Source organism: Anopheles nili, chromosome 3 (genome assembly GCF_943737925.1).
Source record: "Anopheles nili chromosome 3, idAnoNiliSN_F5_01, whole genome shotgun sequence".
NCBI classification, from domain to species: Eukaryota; Metazoa; Arthropoda; class Insecta; order Diptera; family Culicidae; genus Anopheles; species Anopheles nili.
In genome coordinates this window covers 67,835,158-67,851,962 of record NC_071292.1, presented here as the reverse complement: position 1 = coordinate 67,851,962, position 16,805 = coordinate 67,835,158, and the positions used below count along the sequence as shown (strand labels likewise).

The 16,805-nt window shown below is 45.4% G+C and overlaps 1 protein-coding gene across 1 annotated transcript; it reads right to left on the bottom strand.

Annotated features, from left to right (window-relative positions):
- Positions 1–70: 70 nt before the first annotated feature.
- Positions 71–3,264, bottom strand: LOC128724890 (DNA ligase 1). The gene is made up of 4 exons (XM_053818611.1): positions 3,245–3,264; positions 2,649–2,807; positions 2,059–2,553; positions 71–1,970 (listed from the first exon to the last, which is right to left on the bottom strand). The coding sequence occupies exons 1-4, from the start codon at positions 3,262–3,264 to the stop codon at positions 74–76; spliced, it is 2,571 nt and encodes an 856-aa protein (XP_053674586.1). The 3' UTR covers positions 71–73.
- Between the last annotated feature and the right edge of the window lie 13,541 nt (positions 3,265–16,805).

Here is a 16,805-nt window from a genome sequence, read left to right as displayed (position 1 = left end):
AAAACACAAACACGTATTTTACAATACATGGAGCAATCAGGCACACAGCTAAGAGAATATTAGTCGTTGCGGCTCAGTAAAAGTCTTCCTCGGCATCCCGACCAGCGGTGCGGGTTTGGTTCTTGATCTGGTCCTGATTCAGGTACATCTCGGACACCTGTCGAGCGCTAGTGGCATCGTTTGCGCCCTTATCCTCCCGTATGCGGATGAAGCGTGGAAACCGCAACGAAATTCCCTTTTCCGGATCGATAATACCGATACCCGCCCGGTGCACGGGACTGAGTGAAAGATCCGCACACAGGACTTCCCACACTTGGACGGGTTCGAACCAATCGTCCGGCACCATGTTCGCCTCATGGCGATAGTAATGCTTCGCCTTTGGGATGATCTGCTGGCGGAAGAAGTCGGTATGCCGCTGTAGGTCGTCGTCGGAGAACCCGGTACCGATCTTGCAGATCGTTTGGTATTCTTCGTTCTCGTCGTCGTAGCACGCGAGCAGAAATCCGCCGTACGTGCCGGTGCGTTTACCGCGCCCCCGGTAGCCGCCTATCACGACGAGATCAAGCGAATCGCCAACCCCGGAAAGGTAGTCTTTCTTCAGCTTGAGCCAGTTGCGCGATCTCTTCGCGATTTCGTAAGTTGCCTCGCGTTGCAGCGTTTTCACCATCAATCCTTCGCAGTTGCCCTTGACGGCTTCGTCCAGGAAACGCTGCAATTCGTCCAGATCGTTCGTGTCGAGCCGGGTTGCGTATTTCCACTGTCCCTCGACCTCGCGGAAGTGCGAGTAGAGAAGGTCACGTCGTTCAGTAAATGGCCGCTCTACGAGCGGTTCCCCGTTGAGGTAGAGCAGATCGAACATGAACACGCACACCTGCACCTTGATGTCGGTCGCGATCGCATCCTTGCGTTTGCGAGTACTCAAAACCTGGAATGGCAGTATCTGCTGCTGCTCCGTGTCCCATGCCACTGCCTCACAATCGAGTATCGCGCTTGTGACCTGTTCCGTCTTCGTGAACTCTAGTCGCTCGATAATATCCGGGTACTTGCTGGTGTTGTTCTCCTGGTTGCGGCTGAAAATTTGCACCGACCCATCGGCCAGCAAGTGAATCTGTGCCCGTTCGCCGTCGTACTTCCACTCGCACGTGAAATCGATTCCCTCGAAACGCTGCAGCACCTCCTGAACGCCCTTCGTTGGGTGCGCCAGCATCGGCTTGAGCGGGGTACCCGGAAGCATTGGGCAGTGCTGGGTGAGGTTCTCGAAGCCGTGCTTCAGCAACACCGGTATGATCTGGTTGTAGTTCGGGCACTGACAGTAAACCGTTTTGAGCGCGAGTGCGACCTCTTCCACACGTGCTTTCACGCGCGCTTCCGACTCTCCCGCTAGCGCGTTCACAACCGGTGGATCCATTTGGGGCGGTGTCAGTGCCGTGGCTTGTGCTAGTGCCTGCAGAAGCGACTGTTCAGCCAGCCCGATCCGTAGCTTTCCGGCGAGCGAACGGATGATGAAGCGCGATTCAGCGTACCGACAGGCCACGAACATCGACTGTATCTTGTCCATTTTCTTCGCCATCGAGGTGGACCCGGTCATCGAGGCAATCTCGCGCAGTTTGCCAAACACCGCCTCCACTGTGAGCGGCGTCGGACGAAACATTAAATGCTGACTGCTTTTGGACTGTTCCGCCACCAGGCCTAGATCGCCCGTTGCTTGAGCGTCCGTTTTAATCTGTGCTAGGCTGCGCCCGGTGCACTGCGCGATAGCCTTCATTAGCGAAAATTCTGCAATGCCAAGTTCCACACCTTCGTATGCCGGTGCGAGCTGGTTCAGGCAGAGGTACACGCTGGCAAGCAGATCGTTCGGGCTGAGCAAGATGACGGAGCGGAAGAAGTTCGACAGTATTTCTATCATCCTCAATCGGCCGCTCGTTTCTTCGATCTTTTCGAACGTACGGGCTAACGCCAGGTAGGGCACTCTGTCAAGGATGGGTAAGGAAATATCACAAGACAAAATGTTAGTACCATATTACCACTGTAGCCACTGTAAGGGCATCAATAACTTACTTTTCACCCTGCTTCCAGAAGGCATCTTTGGTAGGATGATAATTTTTCTTTGAAGGATCGAACGTCGGTCCATTATTGTTGTCAGATGCGCCAGTCGCATCATCTTGTTTCTTTTTAACTGAGAAGAAAAACGAACGAGCGACTGGTTGGCCACCGTTTGTGTCTGAGGATGCTTTAGATGATGACGTAGAGTCATTCTGCTTGGGTGATACTTTTTCCTCCTTCGGTTGGGCTTTGGCGTTAGATTTTGGAGACGCAAGCACGCTCCCCTTCGGGCTTATCTTTTCCTTTTTAGGTTGAGTTTTAATGTTTGATTTGGGCGTAGTTTTCGACTTAGGGCTGCTCTTCGTCGAAGCTTTTTCAGTAGCTCTAATATCATGTTGAGTGGATTCCTTTTCCGGACTTTCGGTTTTAACTTTTCCAGGGCTACCATCACCGTTCTTGAGATGTTTTTTGTTGGGAGTTTTTATCGTATCCGATTTCTTTTCAGCATTACTGAAACACAAAAATGGAGAACAAGAGAGAATAGAATGAAATGGTTTAAAAGAAGAGTATAATGGAACATTTGCGGTTCAACTGTAAATGCATACTTGTTGGAAGCTTTCGAGAGTGAGTTTTGCTCATCCTCACCGCTGCTGCTACTGCTCGAAATGACACGTTTTCTTTTCGTTCTTTTAAGGCTTTTTTCTGGCGAGTTGGAAGCTTCGCTGCCTTCTTGATCGGGGATTCGTTTGCTCGCCGGTGAAATACTGCAGTGTACAGAACGGCGGATGAAATGATAAGAAGAGACACATCTTAATGGTACTACTGCACAATCCTTGAGCGATACGTAATAGCTGGTGCTGCTAATTTGCATTGTGTATCTTGTGAAACAAATCACGGCTGCATAGATATTGCTGCTGGACTTTGAAAACAACAACAAGCGACTCGCCATATTTTGCAACAGCATGGTTCTCTGTTGTAGCACAATCGACTGCCACTTGTATAAACTTGACGATATTAGTTCTATATATACCTTCCAGAAGAACCATTGGTTTCCACTTTTATTTTTTTAGCAGGAGAACTTTTTTCAACTGGTGTGGTACCTTTGCTAGGTTGTTTACTGAAAAATGAACTAAGTAAGGTTGTTTTTATAAATATTACGTTCGAGAAAACATGAATTATCGTAATGATTGATCGTACTTACAGTATTGACTTCTGAGACATGATTAAACACGAACGGTTGCGCGACACAAGATATAACTTACATATAACTGCGTCATAAAAGCATATATTCTGTACCTAGAAATAACTAAGGTTAAATGTATCGAACGGAACCAACTGAAATATTTTCACGGCATGTATTTCTTGTGTAATAATAGACAGGACTTTTGCCGACGACGCTAATATTTACGCGCTTAAATGCCAAAGTGATGTTAGCTATGTTTGACATTTTGACCAGTTTTGTCCTTAGACAAGGCTAGGCCATTATTTCATACATTATAAGTGTTTGACAGTTAGAGGAGATTGTTCCGTTTACGGAGAGCAATACTGAATCTTTTTTCTTTAAATCCATTATTAAAACTTGTTAACATTAACTCCTTAAGTGCCCCCTCACTCAAAAAATGGGTGACGACAAATTTTCCAAGAGGCCATGTAACCCATTTTTAGGTGACGGCAAAAACGCTTGATTTTAAAATGCAATTTTTGAATATTTAGAACAGCTATTATGCTTAAATATCAAAATTATGACCAAACAGAAATACGAATAAACGCAAAAAAAATCCAACAATTCATCTCAAACGTAGAACGTAAAGAATTAGAGCCGGTGCAACCGTGGCTATGACATATGAACAAGAAACGCTTGAATCGAGGCATTCTTTGAAATTTCCTAAAAAAACGCTTGGCACGTGATATGCTGAGATAGGAAAACAGACATGTGATAACTTAAAAATATTATAGAATGATGATATAATTGTGTATGAAGCTTCCCGGAATTACGATTTAAAAACTCAGTTAAATCGATGGCCTGTTTTTGAAATATTTCTAAAACAGAACAGTAGCCCTCCGAAAAAATTTAAAATCATAATTTAGGGCGAATCTGGAGTTGGAAAAACATGGTAAGGCAATTGGTCTGAATCGTTATTTGTCGCAATCCTTTCGACCGTTGAAGAATGTCATGGTGGTTGAAGAGATCTGACTAATTTTTATTGATGTTATTACACTAATATAAAATATATGGTGGTAGTATGTTGCTTCGATTTACAGCGACGGAGTTCGATTGCAACCCTAATGTAACTGTGCGTTTCAACATTAGGCAACATTTCATCGACAGGTCCCGTCTCTGAAGCATAGATCGCATAATCGATTATCAAGAGCAATTATTCTGTAAGGGTTTTCTATTCTAATTTTACAGTTTAAAATTTTAATAGTTTCTAAAATTACAGTTTTTCTGTGGTTGTGCAAAGTGGTAGCTGTTGTATTTTCATATTTACTGAGCATAACTTGCTTAGCACATATTCGTTTTTTTACAATTCGCACCAATTTTATGGCCCAACTTTTGGAATTTTATCCAAATGAATATACATTGTATTAAAATTTCCATAGATATAAATTTTTTGCTTTTATATAAGTTTCAGTATGGAATGCAATTGGATGTGTTGATTCGTTTCGAAAATAAGCTAATAAAGTTCATGTTACGTGTTCTTTTAGTTTAAATGCAAACCAATGCAAAAGACTTTGCTTTGTGACTCATTCTAGAAACAAATTGACGTGAAAATTGTTTTCGTTGCCGCATTAAATTACATGAGACACAATACACAGTCTATGATTTAAAATGAATTACCCTGTGACGTAAACGAAACTGCCGCACAAAACGCTCGAAGCAGCTACCCGGCTTCACACGAACACTAAACCATAGACGAGATATTTTAAAAGTAAACTAGTAAACTACAGATTCAGGCATCGTTCGTTGATCAACAAGTGAGAATTGTAATTAAAAATACACCACACGCAAACATCGATGCGCCGCCTAACTTCCGATCCGAATGCGCCGTACACTATCGTACCCATATTTACGCGGTTCTAATAATGTTTTCCGCGATGTTTGGGACGCAAACGGAAGAGAGAAACTCCGAAGAAAATAACGGTTATCGCCCGCTATTATGCGCGCCTTTTGCAAAGCACATGGGAGGAAAATCGCAAACAAAAGTAGTAAATGGAGGCGCCTGGTCGCGTTCGAACGCATGTGATTTTTGGCTCTGTGACGAGCCGCTAAGCTATGATTAAATGATAACGAATAAAACGACAAAACTTGGGTCGAACTTGACTCGATTAAAAGACAAGAAACACGATAGCAAACGAAGGTGGCGTGTACCGACGACAACTGGTCGGCATCATGAAAATCAACGCAAGAGAAAAGAAAACATCTTTGCATCCCCATAGACACACACACATATGCTCTTGCTTTGGTGTTGGCAACCTCAGCTCACCGGCGAGGATATACGGTGCTACCGAACCATGCGGAAAACGAACGCGACACAAGCGAGCGCGACGATCGCGAATCGGCGGATCTTCCCTCGAGCCAGACACCGACACTCGACCGCGAGTCAGTTTCAGTCGAGCTTTCGAGCAGAAAAGTGAGTTATCAATCCGGTGCTCCTGTGGACAAGGAGTAAATCGCAAAGCAAGGGAGGCGATTCCTCCGCGCTAGGATTCGCTGTGGCGATAGCCAAGTGTTACGTATCCTTGATATGCGTTGGGCTGTAGCGGAAAATGCGTTGTGTCCAAAAAGCATACATTTTTCACACGGTCCCGTCTGTGACATTCTCGAGAAAACTCGCGGTGGGAAACTGTGCTCCGGAATTTCCTGAAAACAAGTGCCACTGCGTGTAAAAGAGAAATAGAAGTAAACTAGCAGGCACAATCGGTGGACGTGAAAAAAAACGACAAGAAGGAGTATCCTTTCCAAAGGTATCCGACAACTCTCTAGGCGCACTTGTGGAAAATACGTTGACGTTGGGCATTGTGCTGTGTTTTGCGTTTCCGTTCGAAGCCCTCGCCGTGGCCGGTGCGCCGTCGGTGAGTCATCGAAGCGGAAATTGTCGGTGGAAAAGGGCTGATTTTCCGGAGCCAATCCGCACGATTGGGTAACCGCTGCAGCCCATTACATAAGGTGCAAAAAAGTGATCACATAATGGGCAATAGTCGCGAAAATCGACACCCGAACGATCGATCGAACAGCGATCGATCTCAGTGGCCCCTCCTCTTCATGAGCCCCGAAAGGCTCGTGGCAGTGCGTGTATGTGCGGTGGATATTTTTTTTGTTTTGCGAGTGCGAGTGCTATGAATGTCAGCTCGGATGCCACACACGAAACCTCGACACGGGGCCTAGTGGGGCAGACAAAACAACGGTGTGTTCGGCAAGGGAGAGGGATTAGATTCGTCGTGATTCGGTCGAGTAAACGGTCGGAGACTTCCGTTTAATTGACTGCATCCGAGCGATCGCGGCACGGCGAGGCAGTGAAACGAAGCAACAGGTTTCGGTCGTCGGCATCATCGGCAGTGCGTTTATCCCTTCGAAACGGATCATCGCAGAGAGAGAGAGAGAGAGAGAGAGAGAGAGTGGAGAAGCAGGTGAAGGGGACGCAAACAAAAGCCAGCCGGTGCTGGGAAAACGTGAAAAGTTCGTGAACTTTCCCGAGCCCGACCGAGCGACCGAGCTCCCGAAGATCCGAACGATTCCCGGTGGTGTTATTTTCGATCGGCTTGCGGGTCTTGCGTACTCGAACGCACGGCCGCAGGTTCTCGGGAGGGCTATGCCACCTGGTCGAGGCGTAGCAGCTGTTCCCTCGGTGGCCGGAGTTGTTGGGTGTGCGCTTGTGCTCTGAATCCCTTCCGTCACTGGCGGATCCCCGTGAGCGATCGTGGTGATGAAGTGCAGCAACGCGATACAACGCTGGCGATAGTCACTCTCGGCGTCAACCGGGACGCTGCGAGGTACACCGATACCGGCGAATAGAAGGGAAAACCCTTTGACCGGCAGGTGGAAAGAAAGTGACTACTGGTCAAAAAACTAATCGCGTGTGTTCCGCCTTAGCCAGGATCAGACTTGACGAAGAATTGAGGAGATCGTTTTAAAATCGTTAATACTCGGTTTTGAGATGGATGGTGTTACCAAATTCACAGTATCGCTCAGGAAAACTAATGGTGTTGGCTGAATTAAGCCTTGTAAAATGGGTGTCCTGAAGCCTTGTTAATTGATCAAGTTCCACAGCAACACAGCGAAGAACTGGGAGAGACTGCAATTGGTAGTTTTATACAACAGTGCAACTGGTTTGCTTCATATTGCGAAATAGGTCCTGCGAGAGCCTTTGCCTAGTTGACGGGGACTTTGGCCAATAAGCAGCTCTTGAATGAGGACGAATTATTCACGTGTGAATGATTCGAATGCCATTATCTTAGTAGGCGCATTGGTATGGTATTGCAGGGTGAAGAAATATTTCATCCCTCGCAGCTAAGGGTTACGGATTTGTGGCTCATTTTCCACACCAACGAAGGTCCACCATTATTGGCACCTTAAGGGTTGGTGGCGTTTAGCAGACGCGTGTTCGCAACCCCGGGGGTAGTGCGCACAACGATAAAAAGCCAAGCGGATCCGAGCATAAATCGCAACGCACGACGACGCAGATTTCGATTATCTCCTCGTTGCACGGACACGCACACAGCATCTCAATCCCCGCATCCTTCTCAATACAAGCACCCTTGGACGGGTCTCCCCATTCGGGGTGGTTCGGTTTCATCAAGCGTTTGCCAACAATTTATAGAATCTAGAACATGGTATTTTAATTTAAAGTGAAATTTCACGACTGCCTTCGGGTGCGACAATGTCGCTTTCTCGGCACGTTTGGGTGGAGCAAAAAAGAAAATGAAAAGAAAACTCAAGGAGTGTACAGCGTGGTGAGGATCGCTGCAGACACGAGCAGGAAGCACAGCAATCGGTTGGTTAGCTGGGGAATGAAATAGAAGCCTCACGGTAGCGCCGCCAAGCACAACGCACTTGTTGTCGGGCAATGACAGCCGACAATACACGGCTGCATGCAGACGATCCTCCTGGCGCTGGCCAAGGGGTTTGATACGAGCAAAACAAAATCAATCCCCATGAAAGAGGAAGTCAGACAGTTGAGCCGCTTACTTAGCCCGTCCCGTTCGATTGGTGGCCGGCGTGATAGAGTGCGTAATGTATAATTAGAGCTAGCAGCCGGCTAATGCCGTACGATCCTCTATGATCGCCGGGTGTTCTCAACCCTGCTACATGTCTACTACCACTGTGAAGCGAGGGATCGATTTCATTTGTCGGATTCTACGGATTTGTCGGAGTGTTTTATGATCGTGAGGTTCTGCAACGACGCGTTGGGATCTTACCTCCCAAGTTCACGCGTTTTGACTGTTGTTGTTGGGGAAAATTTATCAAGCATCTGTCGCTTGAACACAACAATCCGACGATGGATCTGATTTCCTGATTATTTTGGCAACCGGTTTGTTCTGACTGTGTTTGTTGATCGAGTTGATGCCGAACGTTTGCGAGTGCTAAGAATCTAGCGTTATGCTGCGATTTGACGTTTACTAATCTTTATTCGAAGTCGAGAATTTACAAGCACAAATTTGTCATTAACATCAGGGCTTGTTTACCGGAGCTACAGGTGATTCGCGATCGAATGGCTTAACGAAAATATGTGTTTATACAGCGCGATAATCTCCTACAATCGTGTTGTCAATTTCGAGAGCAGTTTGATTGCAACTGATTACTAAACATCCAGTGAAACCTAGGCCAAATGTGTCTGGCGCAATGCCACTATGAACGAATTCGCAGAATCTTTTTGTAATACCTGTGGATTGTCAAACAAGTACTTCTTTCAAGCTGCTGCACCTTGTAGATAAAGTATCAGGTCGTTACCGACACGTGATTGTATGACATGATCACGCTTCAGACGCTGTTGCAATTCCTCGTGATAAACCACAGTAACATTTTTCTAAAACCGAACTTCAAATTCTCCGAGCGTACGAGCGGGGAATAGCACTTGCGCAAAATGTTTTAGGCCGCTTTTTCAAGCAGATTTAGGCTTGCTTCCAAAAATTTGACGGTTGCAAGGTTAACGGAAACCCAGCGCATTGCGGGAAAGGTCCGCATAATGGTAATGGCACTGTTTAAACGGCGTCCATCACGATTGGACACGAACGTCAAGCGAACGTTGCGACATTGTAATGCGCCGTCCTGGCGTTTGAAAACACTGCACAGGAAGGAAACGGCGAAAACTGGGAAATAGTTTGTCAATAGTCGGTCCATTTTTTCGTCAATTGTCTCTTCTTGGGCGTTTTCGTGGATCTAAGTTGATCATTCAAGGGAGGAATTGTCTTATGATTGCAAGAACGAAATGTAATGCTCTTGTAAAAGCCGCTTCTTATTCGAAAGCTAAAAAATTCCACATAGGAGTTGGTAATTTAACGTGTTGTATTAAAGATTTCAGATTTCGTTTTCCATCACGACCATTTTATGCGTTTGTGGTATAACACCACAACACCTGGTCTTCAAATATCTGTTGCTATTTCTACCTAGGAGATTATATACGCGATCGATCGTTCACGTGTGTTCGAATCTTTCAGTGTATTACAGAAAATTCTTCTCGCAAAACCTAACCTACGCGTTCTCGCAAAACCTACCCAGGAACACGCTGAAAACGTGGTTAGTCATAACTTACCCATCTATCCGGCATCACATTTTCTCTCCCGTACGGTAGGAAGAAAAAGAATCATCCCAAACGCCTGCAAGAAGGTCGTTGGAAAACGGTGGCCCGCGTGATCTTGAAAATTATTAATACCTGGCTTAACACCGCGTGCGTCTCCACCGGAACCACTGGCTTCCACAGTGAAGGAGCAGGACGAGCTATTAATTCACCGTGCCGCAAAATGTGCCGGTTGAGCAAGTGCAGAAATGAGCACATTTAACGATCGGCTTGCCAGAGGCGATGGATTATTTACGATCTCGCGGGTTTTTGCTTTCCACCGGTCAGCCGTTTGCAGTGTTCCGGCACCGCTCCACACGAGATTACGGTGCGGAATTTCAACCCTCGTGTGGGTACGCGAGGCAAAGGAATGTGTTTCGATGAGCGGGTTTGAGCCGGGGAAAAGGAAGAACTGGTTGATGTTTGGATGGCAACTACGCGGGGTGAAAACAACGCCATCACCAGGTGCGAAATTGGCGTCTACTCACCTGTCGCTCGCAAAAGGCGCATGGGTCTAGAAAGGCACCTAGCGAAAAAAGAGGTAAATAAGTTTGAAGCCAAGCCAACAGCGGAAACCACTTGTGGGCGACGTGAAATGTTGCTGCGATTTTCCCTTTCCGTTCATGGCCTGTCCCTTGGCGTGTCGAAATCGAATCTTCGCGTGGCCTCGATACGGAGCGATTCCGATGGTGCGTGATTGCCGGGCCGCAACTATTTCGACCTCACCTTGTGCCGGATCGGCAGTAAAAACCCACCATCCACAGTTGACGAACATTGCGCAATCGTAATTGACTTGCCAATCGCGCACGAACTACATTCACTTATCGTAAAACGGGCCCCGCGGGGGAAATGATGTGGCTTTTAAGCGTTGCGGCGTGTGAAGGGGTGATTAAATTTAGCCCTAATTTTAAACTTTCGATGTTAATCGGACGTCCAATCCATTGTTTTGTGACCGATGGCCACAATAGATCATCGCCTCGGGATTGGCTTCTTATGTGGGCTCGTTTTTTTTTTGAGCCGCAGAACCACGAGGAATGCCAAGACACTAATTGACGTGCGAGCTGAAGTTCAGTTGTGATGTAATTATTTTAGTTAAATAGTTACTTGTAAGTTTTTAGTCATGGTAGGAGCAAACATGCGTTTGGTAACCTATGGCTCTATTGCCAACGAAGTGCGGATTGTTGAGAATTTCACAATCATTGCAGCAATACACGTTTCATGAATCAAAATGCCCACCAAAAACACGTTTAAGTTTCTATTTATCATTTTTAAACTATCATCAAGCGTTGCTTTTTGAGCTAGAAAAACTGCTGGTCACAAAACCCGAGCAAAACAAACACGATACACTGCTTTTGCTTTTGCTTCCAAATTAGCGTATGAGGTTCCAGATCGTAATACACATAAAAAAAGATAACACAACGCTTTCGGTGTTACGATTTCGATTCTATGATCTGCTCTAATCTCGCTAAACAGCGTTTACCTGGGTGCTGTTTGCTTCTTAAGTATATTAAACTGACAAACTTGTGAAGCGTATCGCTCCAATCTTTCTAATTACTTGTGCTTGCGCTCGATACCATTAATGAAGTATTATCGCTTACGTTCTCTCAATCTTTCTTCATATTCGTGTCCCCTTCCAACGGTGGTGACAGTTTTTCCCCCTCCCAGTGGCGACAAAACAAAAGGGCGATCTCCCACTTGATTGAGCTCTCGCGTCCGCGCCCCTGTGTGTGAGTGTGTGATTTTGCTTCTTTTTTTTGTAGTTATTGTTACGATAAGTGCAGTGCGTGCAGCCTAGTGTGGGTTTCCACCACTAGATCGCGTTAGTGATTGTTTGAAGGAGAAAAATTTTCCGACTGAATACACACCTCACGTGGCTTCGTGTGTGGTGTGTGTGAGTGTGAGTGCGTGATTGTGCACTAGTGTTTGTTTTTCCCCGTGCTGTCCCTGCATATCCTACCTTATATCCCCGTTTGCTTTTCTCTCGAACCGGCTACTGGGCCGGGCTGAATTCGCTTCCAACTCCCCTGTTCACCGTGCCAGTACTGCGTTCCGCGTGCGAGTCCTAGAGTCTCCTAGAGGTGCTGGTGTCTGCAATCGAGTGGCCCTCGCCACAGGACCGCCGTCAGCATGACGCTGAAAGATGAAATACTGACCGCCGACGTCAAACCGGGTAACGTTGCCGTTGTTTTTCGTATTGTTCTGTGTAGCCACTGTTGGCGGTGATTAAAAAAAATGTACACCCAATTTTCTTACACACCTCACACACATACACCAAGCATTAATGTGTTAAGCTGCATGCCACCACACGTTCGCTCGTGTGCAACGTAATTGACAGGAAACATGTTCACATCTCCGCGCAAACCCAATTTGACAAGGTCAAGTGGCCGCTACATTCCGAGTCAGCCAAATCCCATCGCGAGCAAATGCCAGCAATGGTGGACGCGATCGATACCACGGTGAGATCGAGTTCCGTCGTCGCCCTACGCCGCGCTAAACGTTTAAATGGGTGACAAATTTATCTACCCTAACGATGCGCCGCATTAATTTTAGGTGGCAGTAAAGAGGCAACTCGAGCTCGGTGCGACATAACCCGCATCGAGTGGTCGGTTAGGTTGGATTTCTTTTCTTGTTCGTTGCTAGTTTCGTAATGGGTTCATATTTCCGCTGACTCGCCGATCGACTAGCGAGGGAAAAATGCATCATGCAGCTCACGTCAATTGGGGTGCATTCGTGGTGCACGCGCTGTCGTTGCATCAGACACGAGGCATCTCCCGGCTTCCTTTCGATGGCCGGTGGTAGTTCGTTTAATTAAAGCCAATGGCCGTGATTTATGGCCGGTTCGTTCAGTCGCGGAAAAGGCATGCACGAGCGGTTGGCTTGAGGGTGATGTCGTGCCGTTGGGAAATATTTGGCGCACAAATTGGGCGCCATGAATTTGCATTCACTCGCTAGGCCCGATCCACTGCTAGCGCAGAAACGCTCAGCAATAGAAACGGCTCAGTGAAAGTTAAAAAAAAACAAGTTGCTGTGGGTACTGCTCCCATTCGAAACGTGAATGATGTTGGAATTTAAAAAAATTACACAAAAACAGCATCAAATAAAATACCACGACAGCAGTAACCCAAGACAAAACACCATGCGCAAGAGAATGTTCGTTCGGTGCCGTATTATGGCGGGAAACTCGTTTGAATAATGAACCAACAACCGAGATTTGAGACGAGATTCATAACACGTATTTACAGACAGATTCAAAATATTGCTCTTTGAGGGAGTGTGTGTTTCATAGTGATCAGGATGATCCATTTTTATTAATTCATACCCTGCGGTTTTTACCAATTACCGGTCAATTTAATGTATGTATCATGTTATCCGTATAGACTAACTTTAGGCGCCAATGGGTTCAAACAACCAGGCGTCTCCATTGAATAATATGCATTTCCATTAAATTGATCAAATGATTGCGTTTAATAACAAAAGCAAACTACAAAAGCATACTTTGAGAGTTCGAAATAGTATGGAGTCAGGAACCGAACTACTAAATCATTGCATTTTTAAGCTCCCATCAACAATCCGCCCCGGTTTCTGTTACCATCGTTTGTTTACTGCCGTCCGAGAGGTCGTTAAAATTTACGACCCATAACCAATGCTGGCTCGTTGTGTCATCGTCGGTGTTCGCGTCCCACGGGCGGAACAGATATAATTCACACATCTCTTAGCCGCACCGTATCCAAACCGATCGGTTTTAACACTTTCTTTCGTTGAGTGTTTGATGTTTGCGTTTAACGTGTTGTGAGTAAATACGAAAACCAGTGTATGTGTTCGTGCTAATAAACGTAAGTGCCACAAATAAAACCAGCCACGGAACAGACTAGAATGCTCACGGCTCGGTTGGTGTGTTTGCGCACCGGAACTAATGGCTGTTTCAGCGGGGAGGAAACGAACGTGTCGTAAATAATCTCGCACAATAATGAAGACATTCATCCTGCGATGGGATACAAATCGCACGGCGAGTGTTTTGCCGTGGTTGATTTTGTATACCTAATATGTTTGAAAGTGTTGCAAAAAATACGGTGTCTATAATTCTCGTCCGCAATCTGTTTGGGGTGACATTCCAATCTCACTTTTACGATCAGTTAATTTGTATCCTGCTTTCTTCTTCTTTGCACTGGTTAATTGCGCGCGCTGGGAGCAGACTTCGGCGTGTCCTATAGCAAGGAAGACATCCTTCTGCCATCGAAACGCCAGCACCGCGCACCTCAGGCACCTTCAGCCGATTCACCGCCAGCAACACAGCCCTGCCAGCAGCGTTCCCGCGAGCTCGGATGTGTTGCGACTCATCGTCCTGAGTCACAGCGACTGGCGACTCGGCCGATCTACCACTACCGTCCATGCAACGCGACGTCCTCTGGGCTGCGCTACTCCAACGATCCCAACGAATCCGACGACGACACCCCTAGCGAGGGCTTTAAGGTAGGTGGTGCAATATTGCAACATTTTATCACTATCATCAGCCTTTTCGACCGATACCAATTTCGAGCGATTGTTTAACAAATTCGATACTTTTCCCAAGGTTACCTTAGAAAATAAGATATACCAAGAGACAGAAAGCGTGCTCTGGTGGCGCCAGCTCGAATACTCGATAGGGGTGGCGTACAAGAAACGCCAAGGGAATTATATGATTTTCACATTCTTTTAACACTCTCGGTCCTGCGGTTGCTCGACGGCGCCGCCACCGTTAGTAGCTGTCGTTTGATGAAGGTGGCTGTTTTTAAAAATAAATTATCTCACACACCGTGGGAAAATTTCATAGCGTTTGAAAGAAGAACATAAGAATGAGAGAAAAATAACATAATGCCTTTTTGAAAAACTAGTTTTAACTTATTAATTTCCATTCTATCAGTGCACAAATGAGCAGGGACAAGACAATCAGGATGTCTATAGCTCACAAAACAATTTTTTGTGGTTTGAATTGGATTTCATGTTGTTTTATAACATCTCGAGACAAGCTTGAAATATACCATATGAATCAAATCATTTGTAATTTATTTATTCAAACACGAATGTTGCCAATATCATTTTGCAATATAATTTTTCTTTTCGTTTACGCACTCAACAACATACGCTGCACTGTAAAGATAGATGCGAGACGAAAATAAACTGTGTATCTCTCTCTAAGAGCCGATCTTCAGAAGCGTTTCAAGCGTTTAAAATGCTTCCAAAAAGCTCATTTTCTACGAAAGCTTGCATTTTCGCAATCCGCGTTGCATATTTTTAGTCAGCTATTTCCACAATCTTGTTTTAGAACATCTCTCTTTGGTCTCCTTTTAGCGTATTGAAAGTATAGATAACCAAGATGTACGTAGCGTACAATGAATTACTCCTTTCCGGATCTGGTTACCTGATATTTGATAATTCATAATAGTCTTTAATTATAATGCTCAGTATTATATGATTGCATCGTAAGTCTTCTCACATATCGTAAGGCGCATACCGGAGTATATGAACATATTGCAAAAAAGAAAGGAATATTAAATCATGCACAGCTCGTCTCTTTTTTGTACCGAATGTACTCGCGATCCGCAATGAATCAGCTCATGAACGACGAGTTAATTTTGGAACCATGTGACCATTCACAAACAGACAGAGTTTGTTACATCGGTCAGAATGACCAACACAAGTGCAATTGATTCTGTACGTGTTTCATGATCGTTTTGAGCTGCTGGTAGTGATTTATTTTGTGAGATTATTACATTTATTTTTTACTTGATGTCATATTTCTCCTTTCACCGTAATTCATTTCCCATCCACTACTGGCAAACATTTCTCCTAATGCATAACGTTTCTACATTGCCATACCCAGGTGGTTTCCATTCACTGTGTATGATTTATTTCTCAGTTATTTTTTCAAATCCCTATAAATAAGAAAACAGCAACACTGCACATGTTTCTCCTGCTGTTGTTTGATTAATTAAGCTTGTCTCTGTCAGGGTAAATGGTACAATTTGTCACTCCAAAACATGAGTGACGGATCAAAAGTTACGTTTGAGATGTAGATCCACAGCCAAGCTGCTGACTAGCCAAATGACTGCTCACGTATGGAGGCGCCTGGTCCTTTGTAGTTGATATTGCGATTTGCCATCGAGGCTGTGCATTTTTTGGGTATTATTCACCACAAAGCTGGCTATGAACCTAGGACGGAAATGATAGCTTTGGCTTAAAAAAAATAAAGCGTATTCTCTGCCACATTTCGGCAAAGTTGATCCACTGCCAGAGAGATATGTGCTCATGATGCACACCAGATGTGCAGCCTGACAGCATATGCCTGAGGTTTTTGTTATGGCATAGCCAATGTGCATCCGAGCGCAAAAAAAGACGTGAGCCACTAGTGCAATAAGTAAGGGAGAGAGAGGAAGAGAGAGTAAGAGAGGGAGTGATGGAAAGACTGAAAAGAGAGAAAACAATGTGAGTTTATTGAAAATTTACCGAAAGGTGCACTTGAAACACGTACTCGAGATGTGCTCATTTTTTTTGGGTTTGAAAAAACATTTAACTACGCACCTTTGAAGAATGAAGAACACTATCAAGGTAACTGGTGGTATATTGAATTTAATTTAAAACTTACAATCTCACAAGCGTAAATATAACACCTTTCGGTTTAACGCCTCGTTTATGGTAGGTTTTTTACCAACTTCTTCGTTTGCTACTCATTTCGGACGTGTTTAATATAATCCTTAAGCAACCGCTGTTGCTCATTAGTTTCTCCAAGCCGAGAAGAGGGCAAGACATTCGCAAAAAGAGTCAGGAAAATGTGCAAGGAGAAAGCAAAAATACGTTCCCACGATTTCCCGGCGCTGTCTGCCGTGGCCACTTAATCCACCCATCCATCAGCTGCATTTCGCGGCCAGCCGGCGTTGGATGTTCACCTCGCTGATGCACACGCCCGGTTGATTGCATGAATATTCATGCCCCGTCAGAGACGGCGTGACT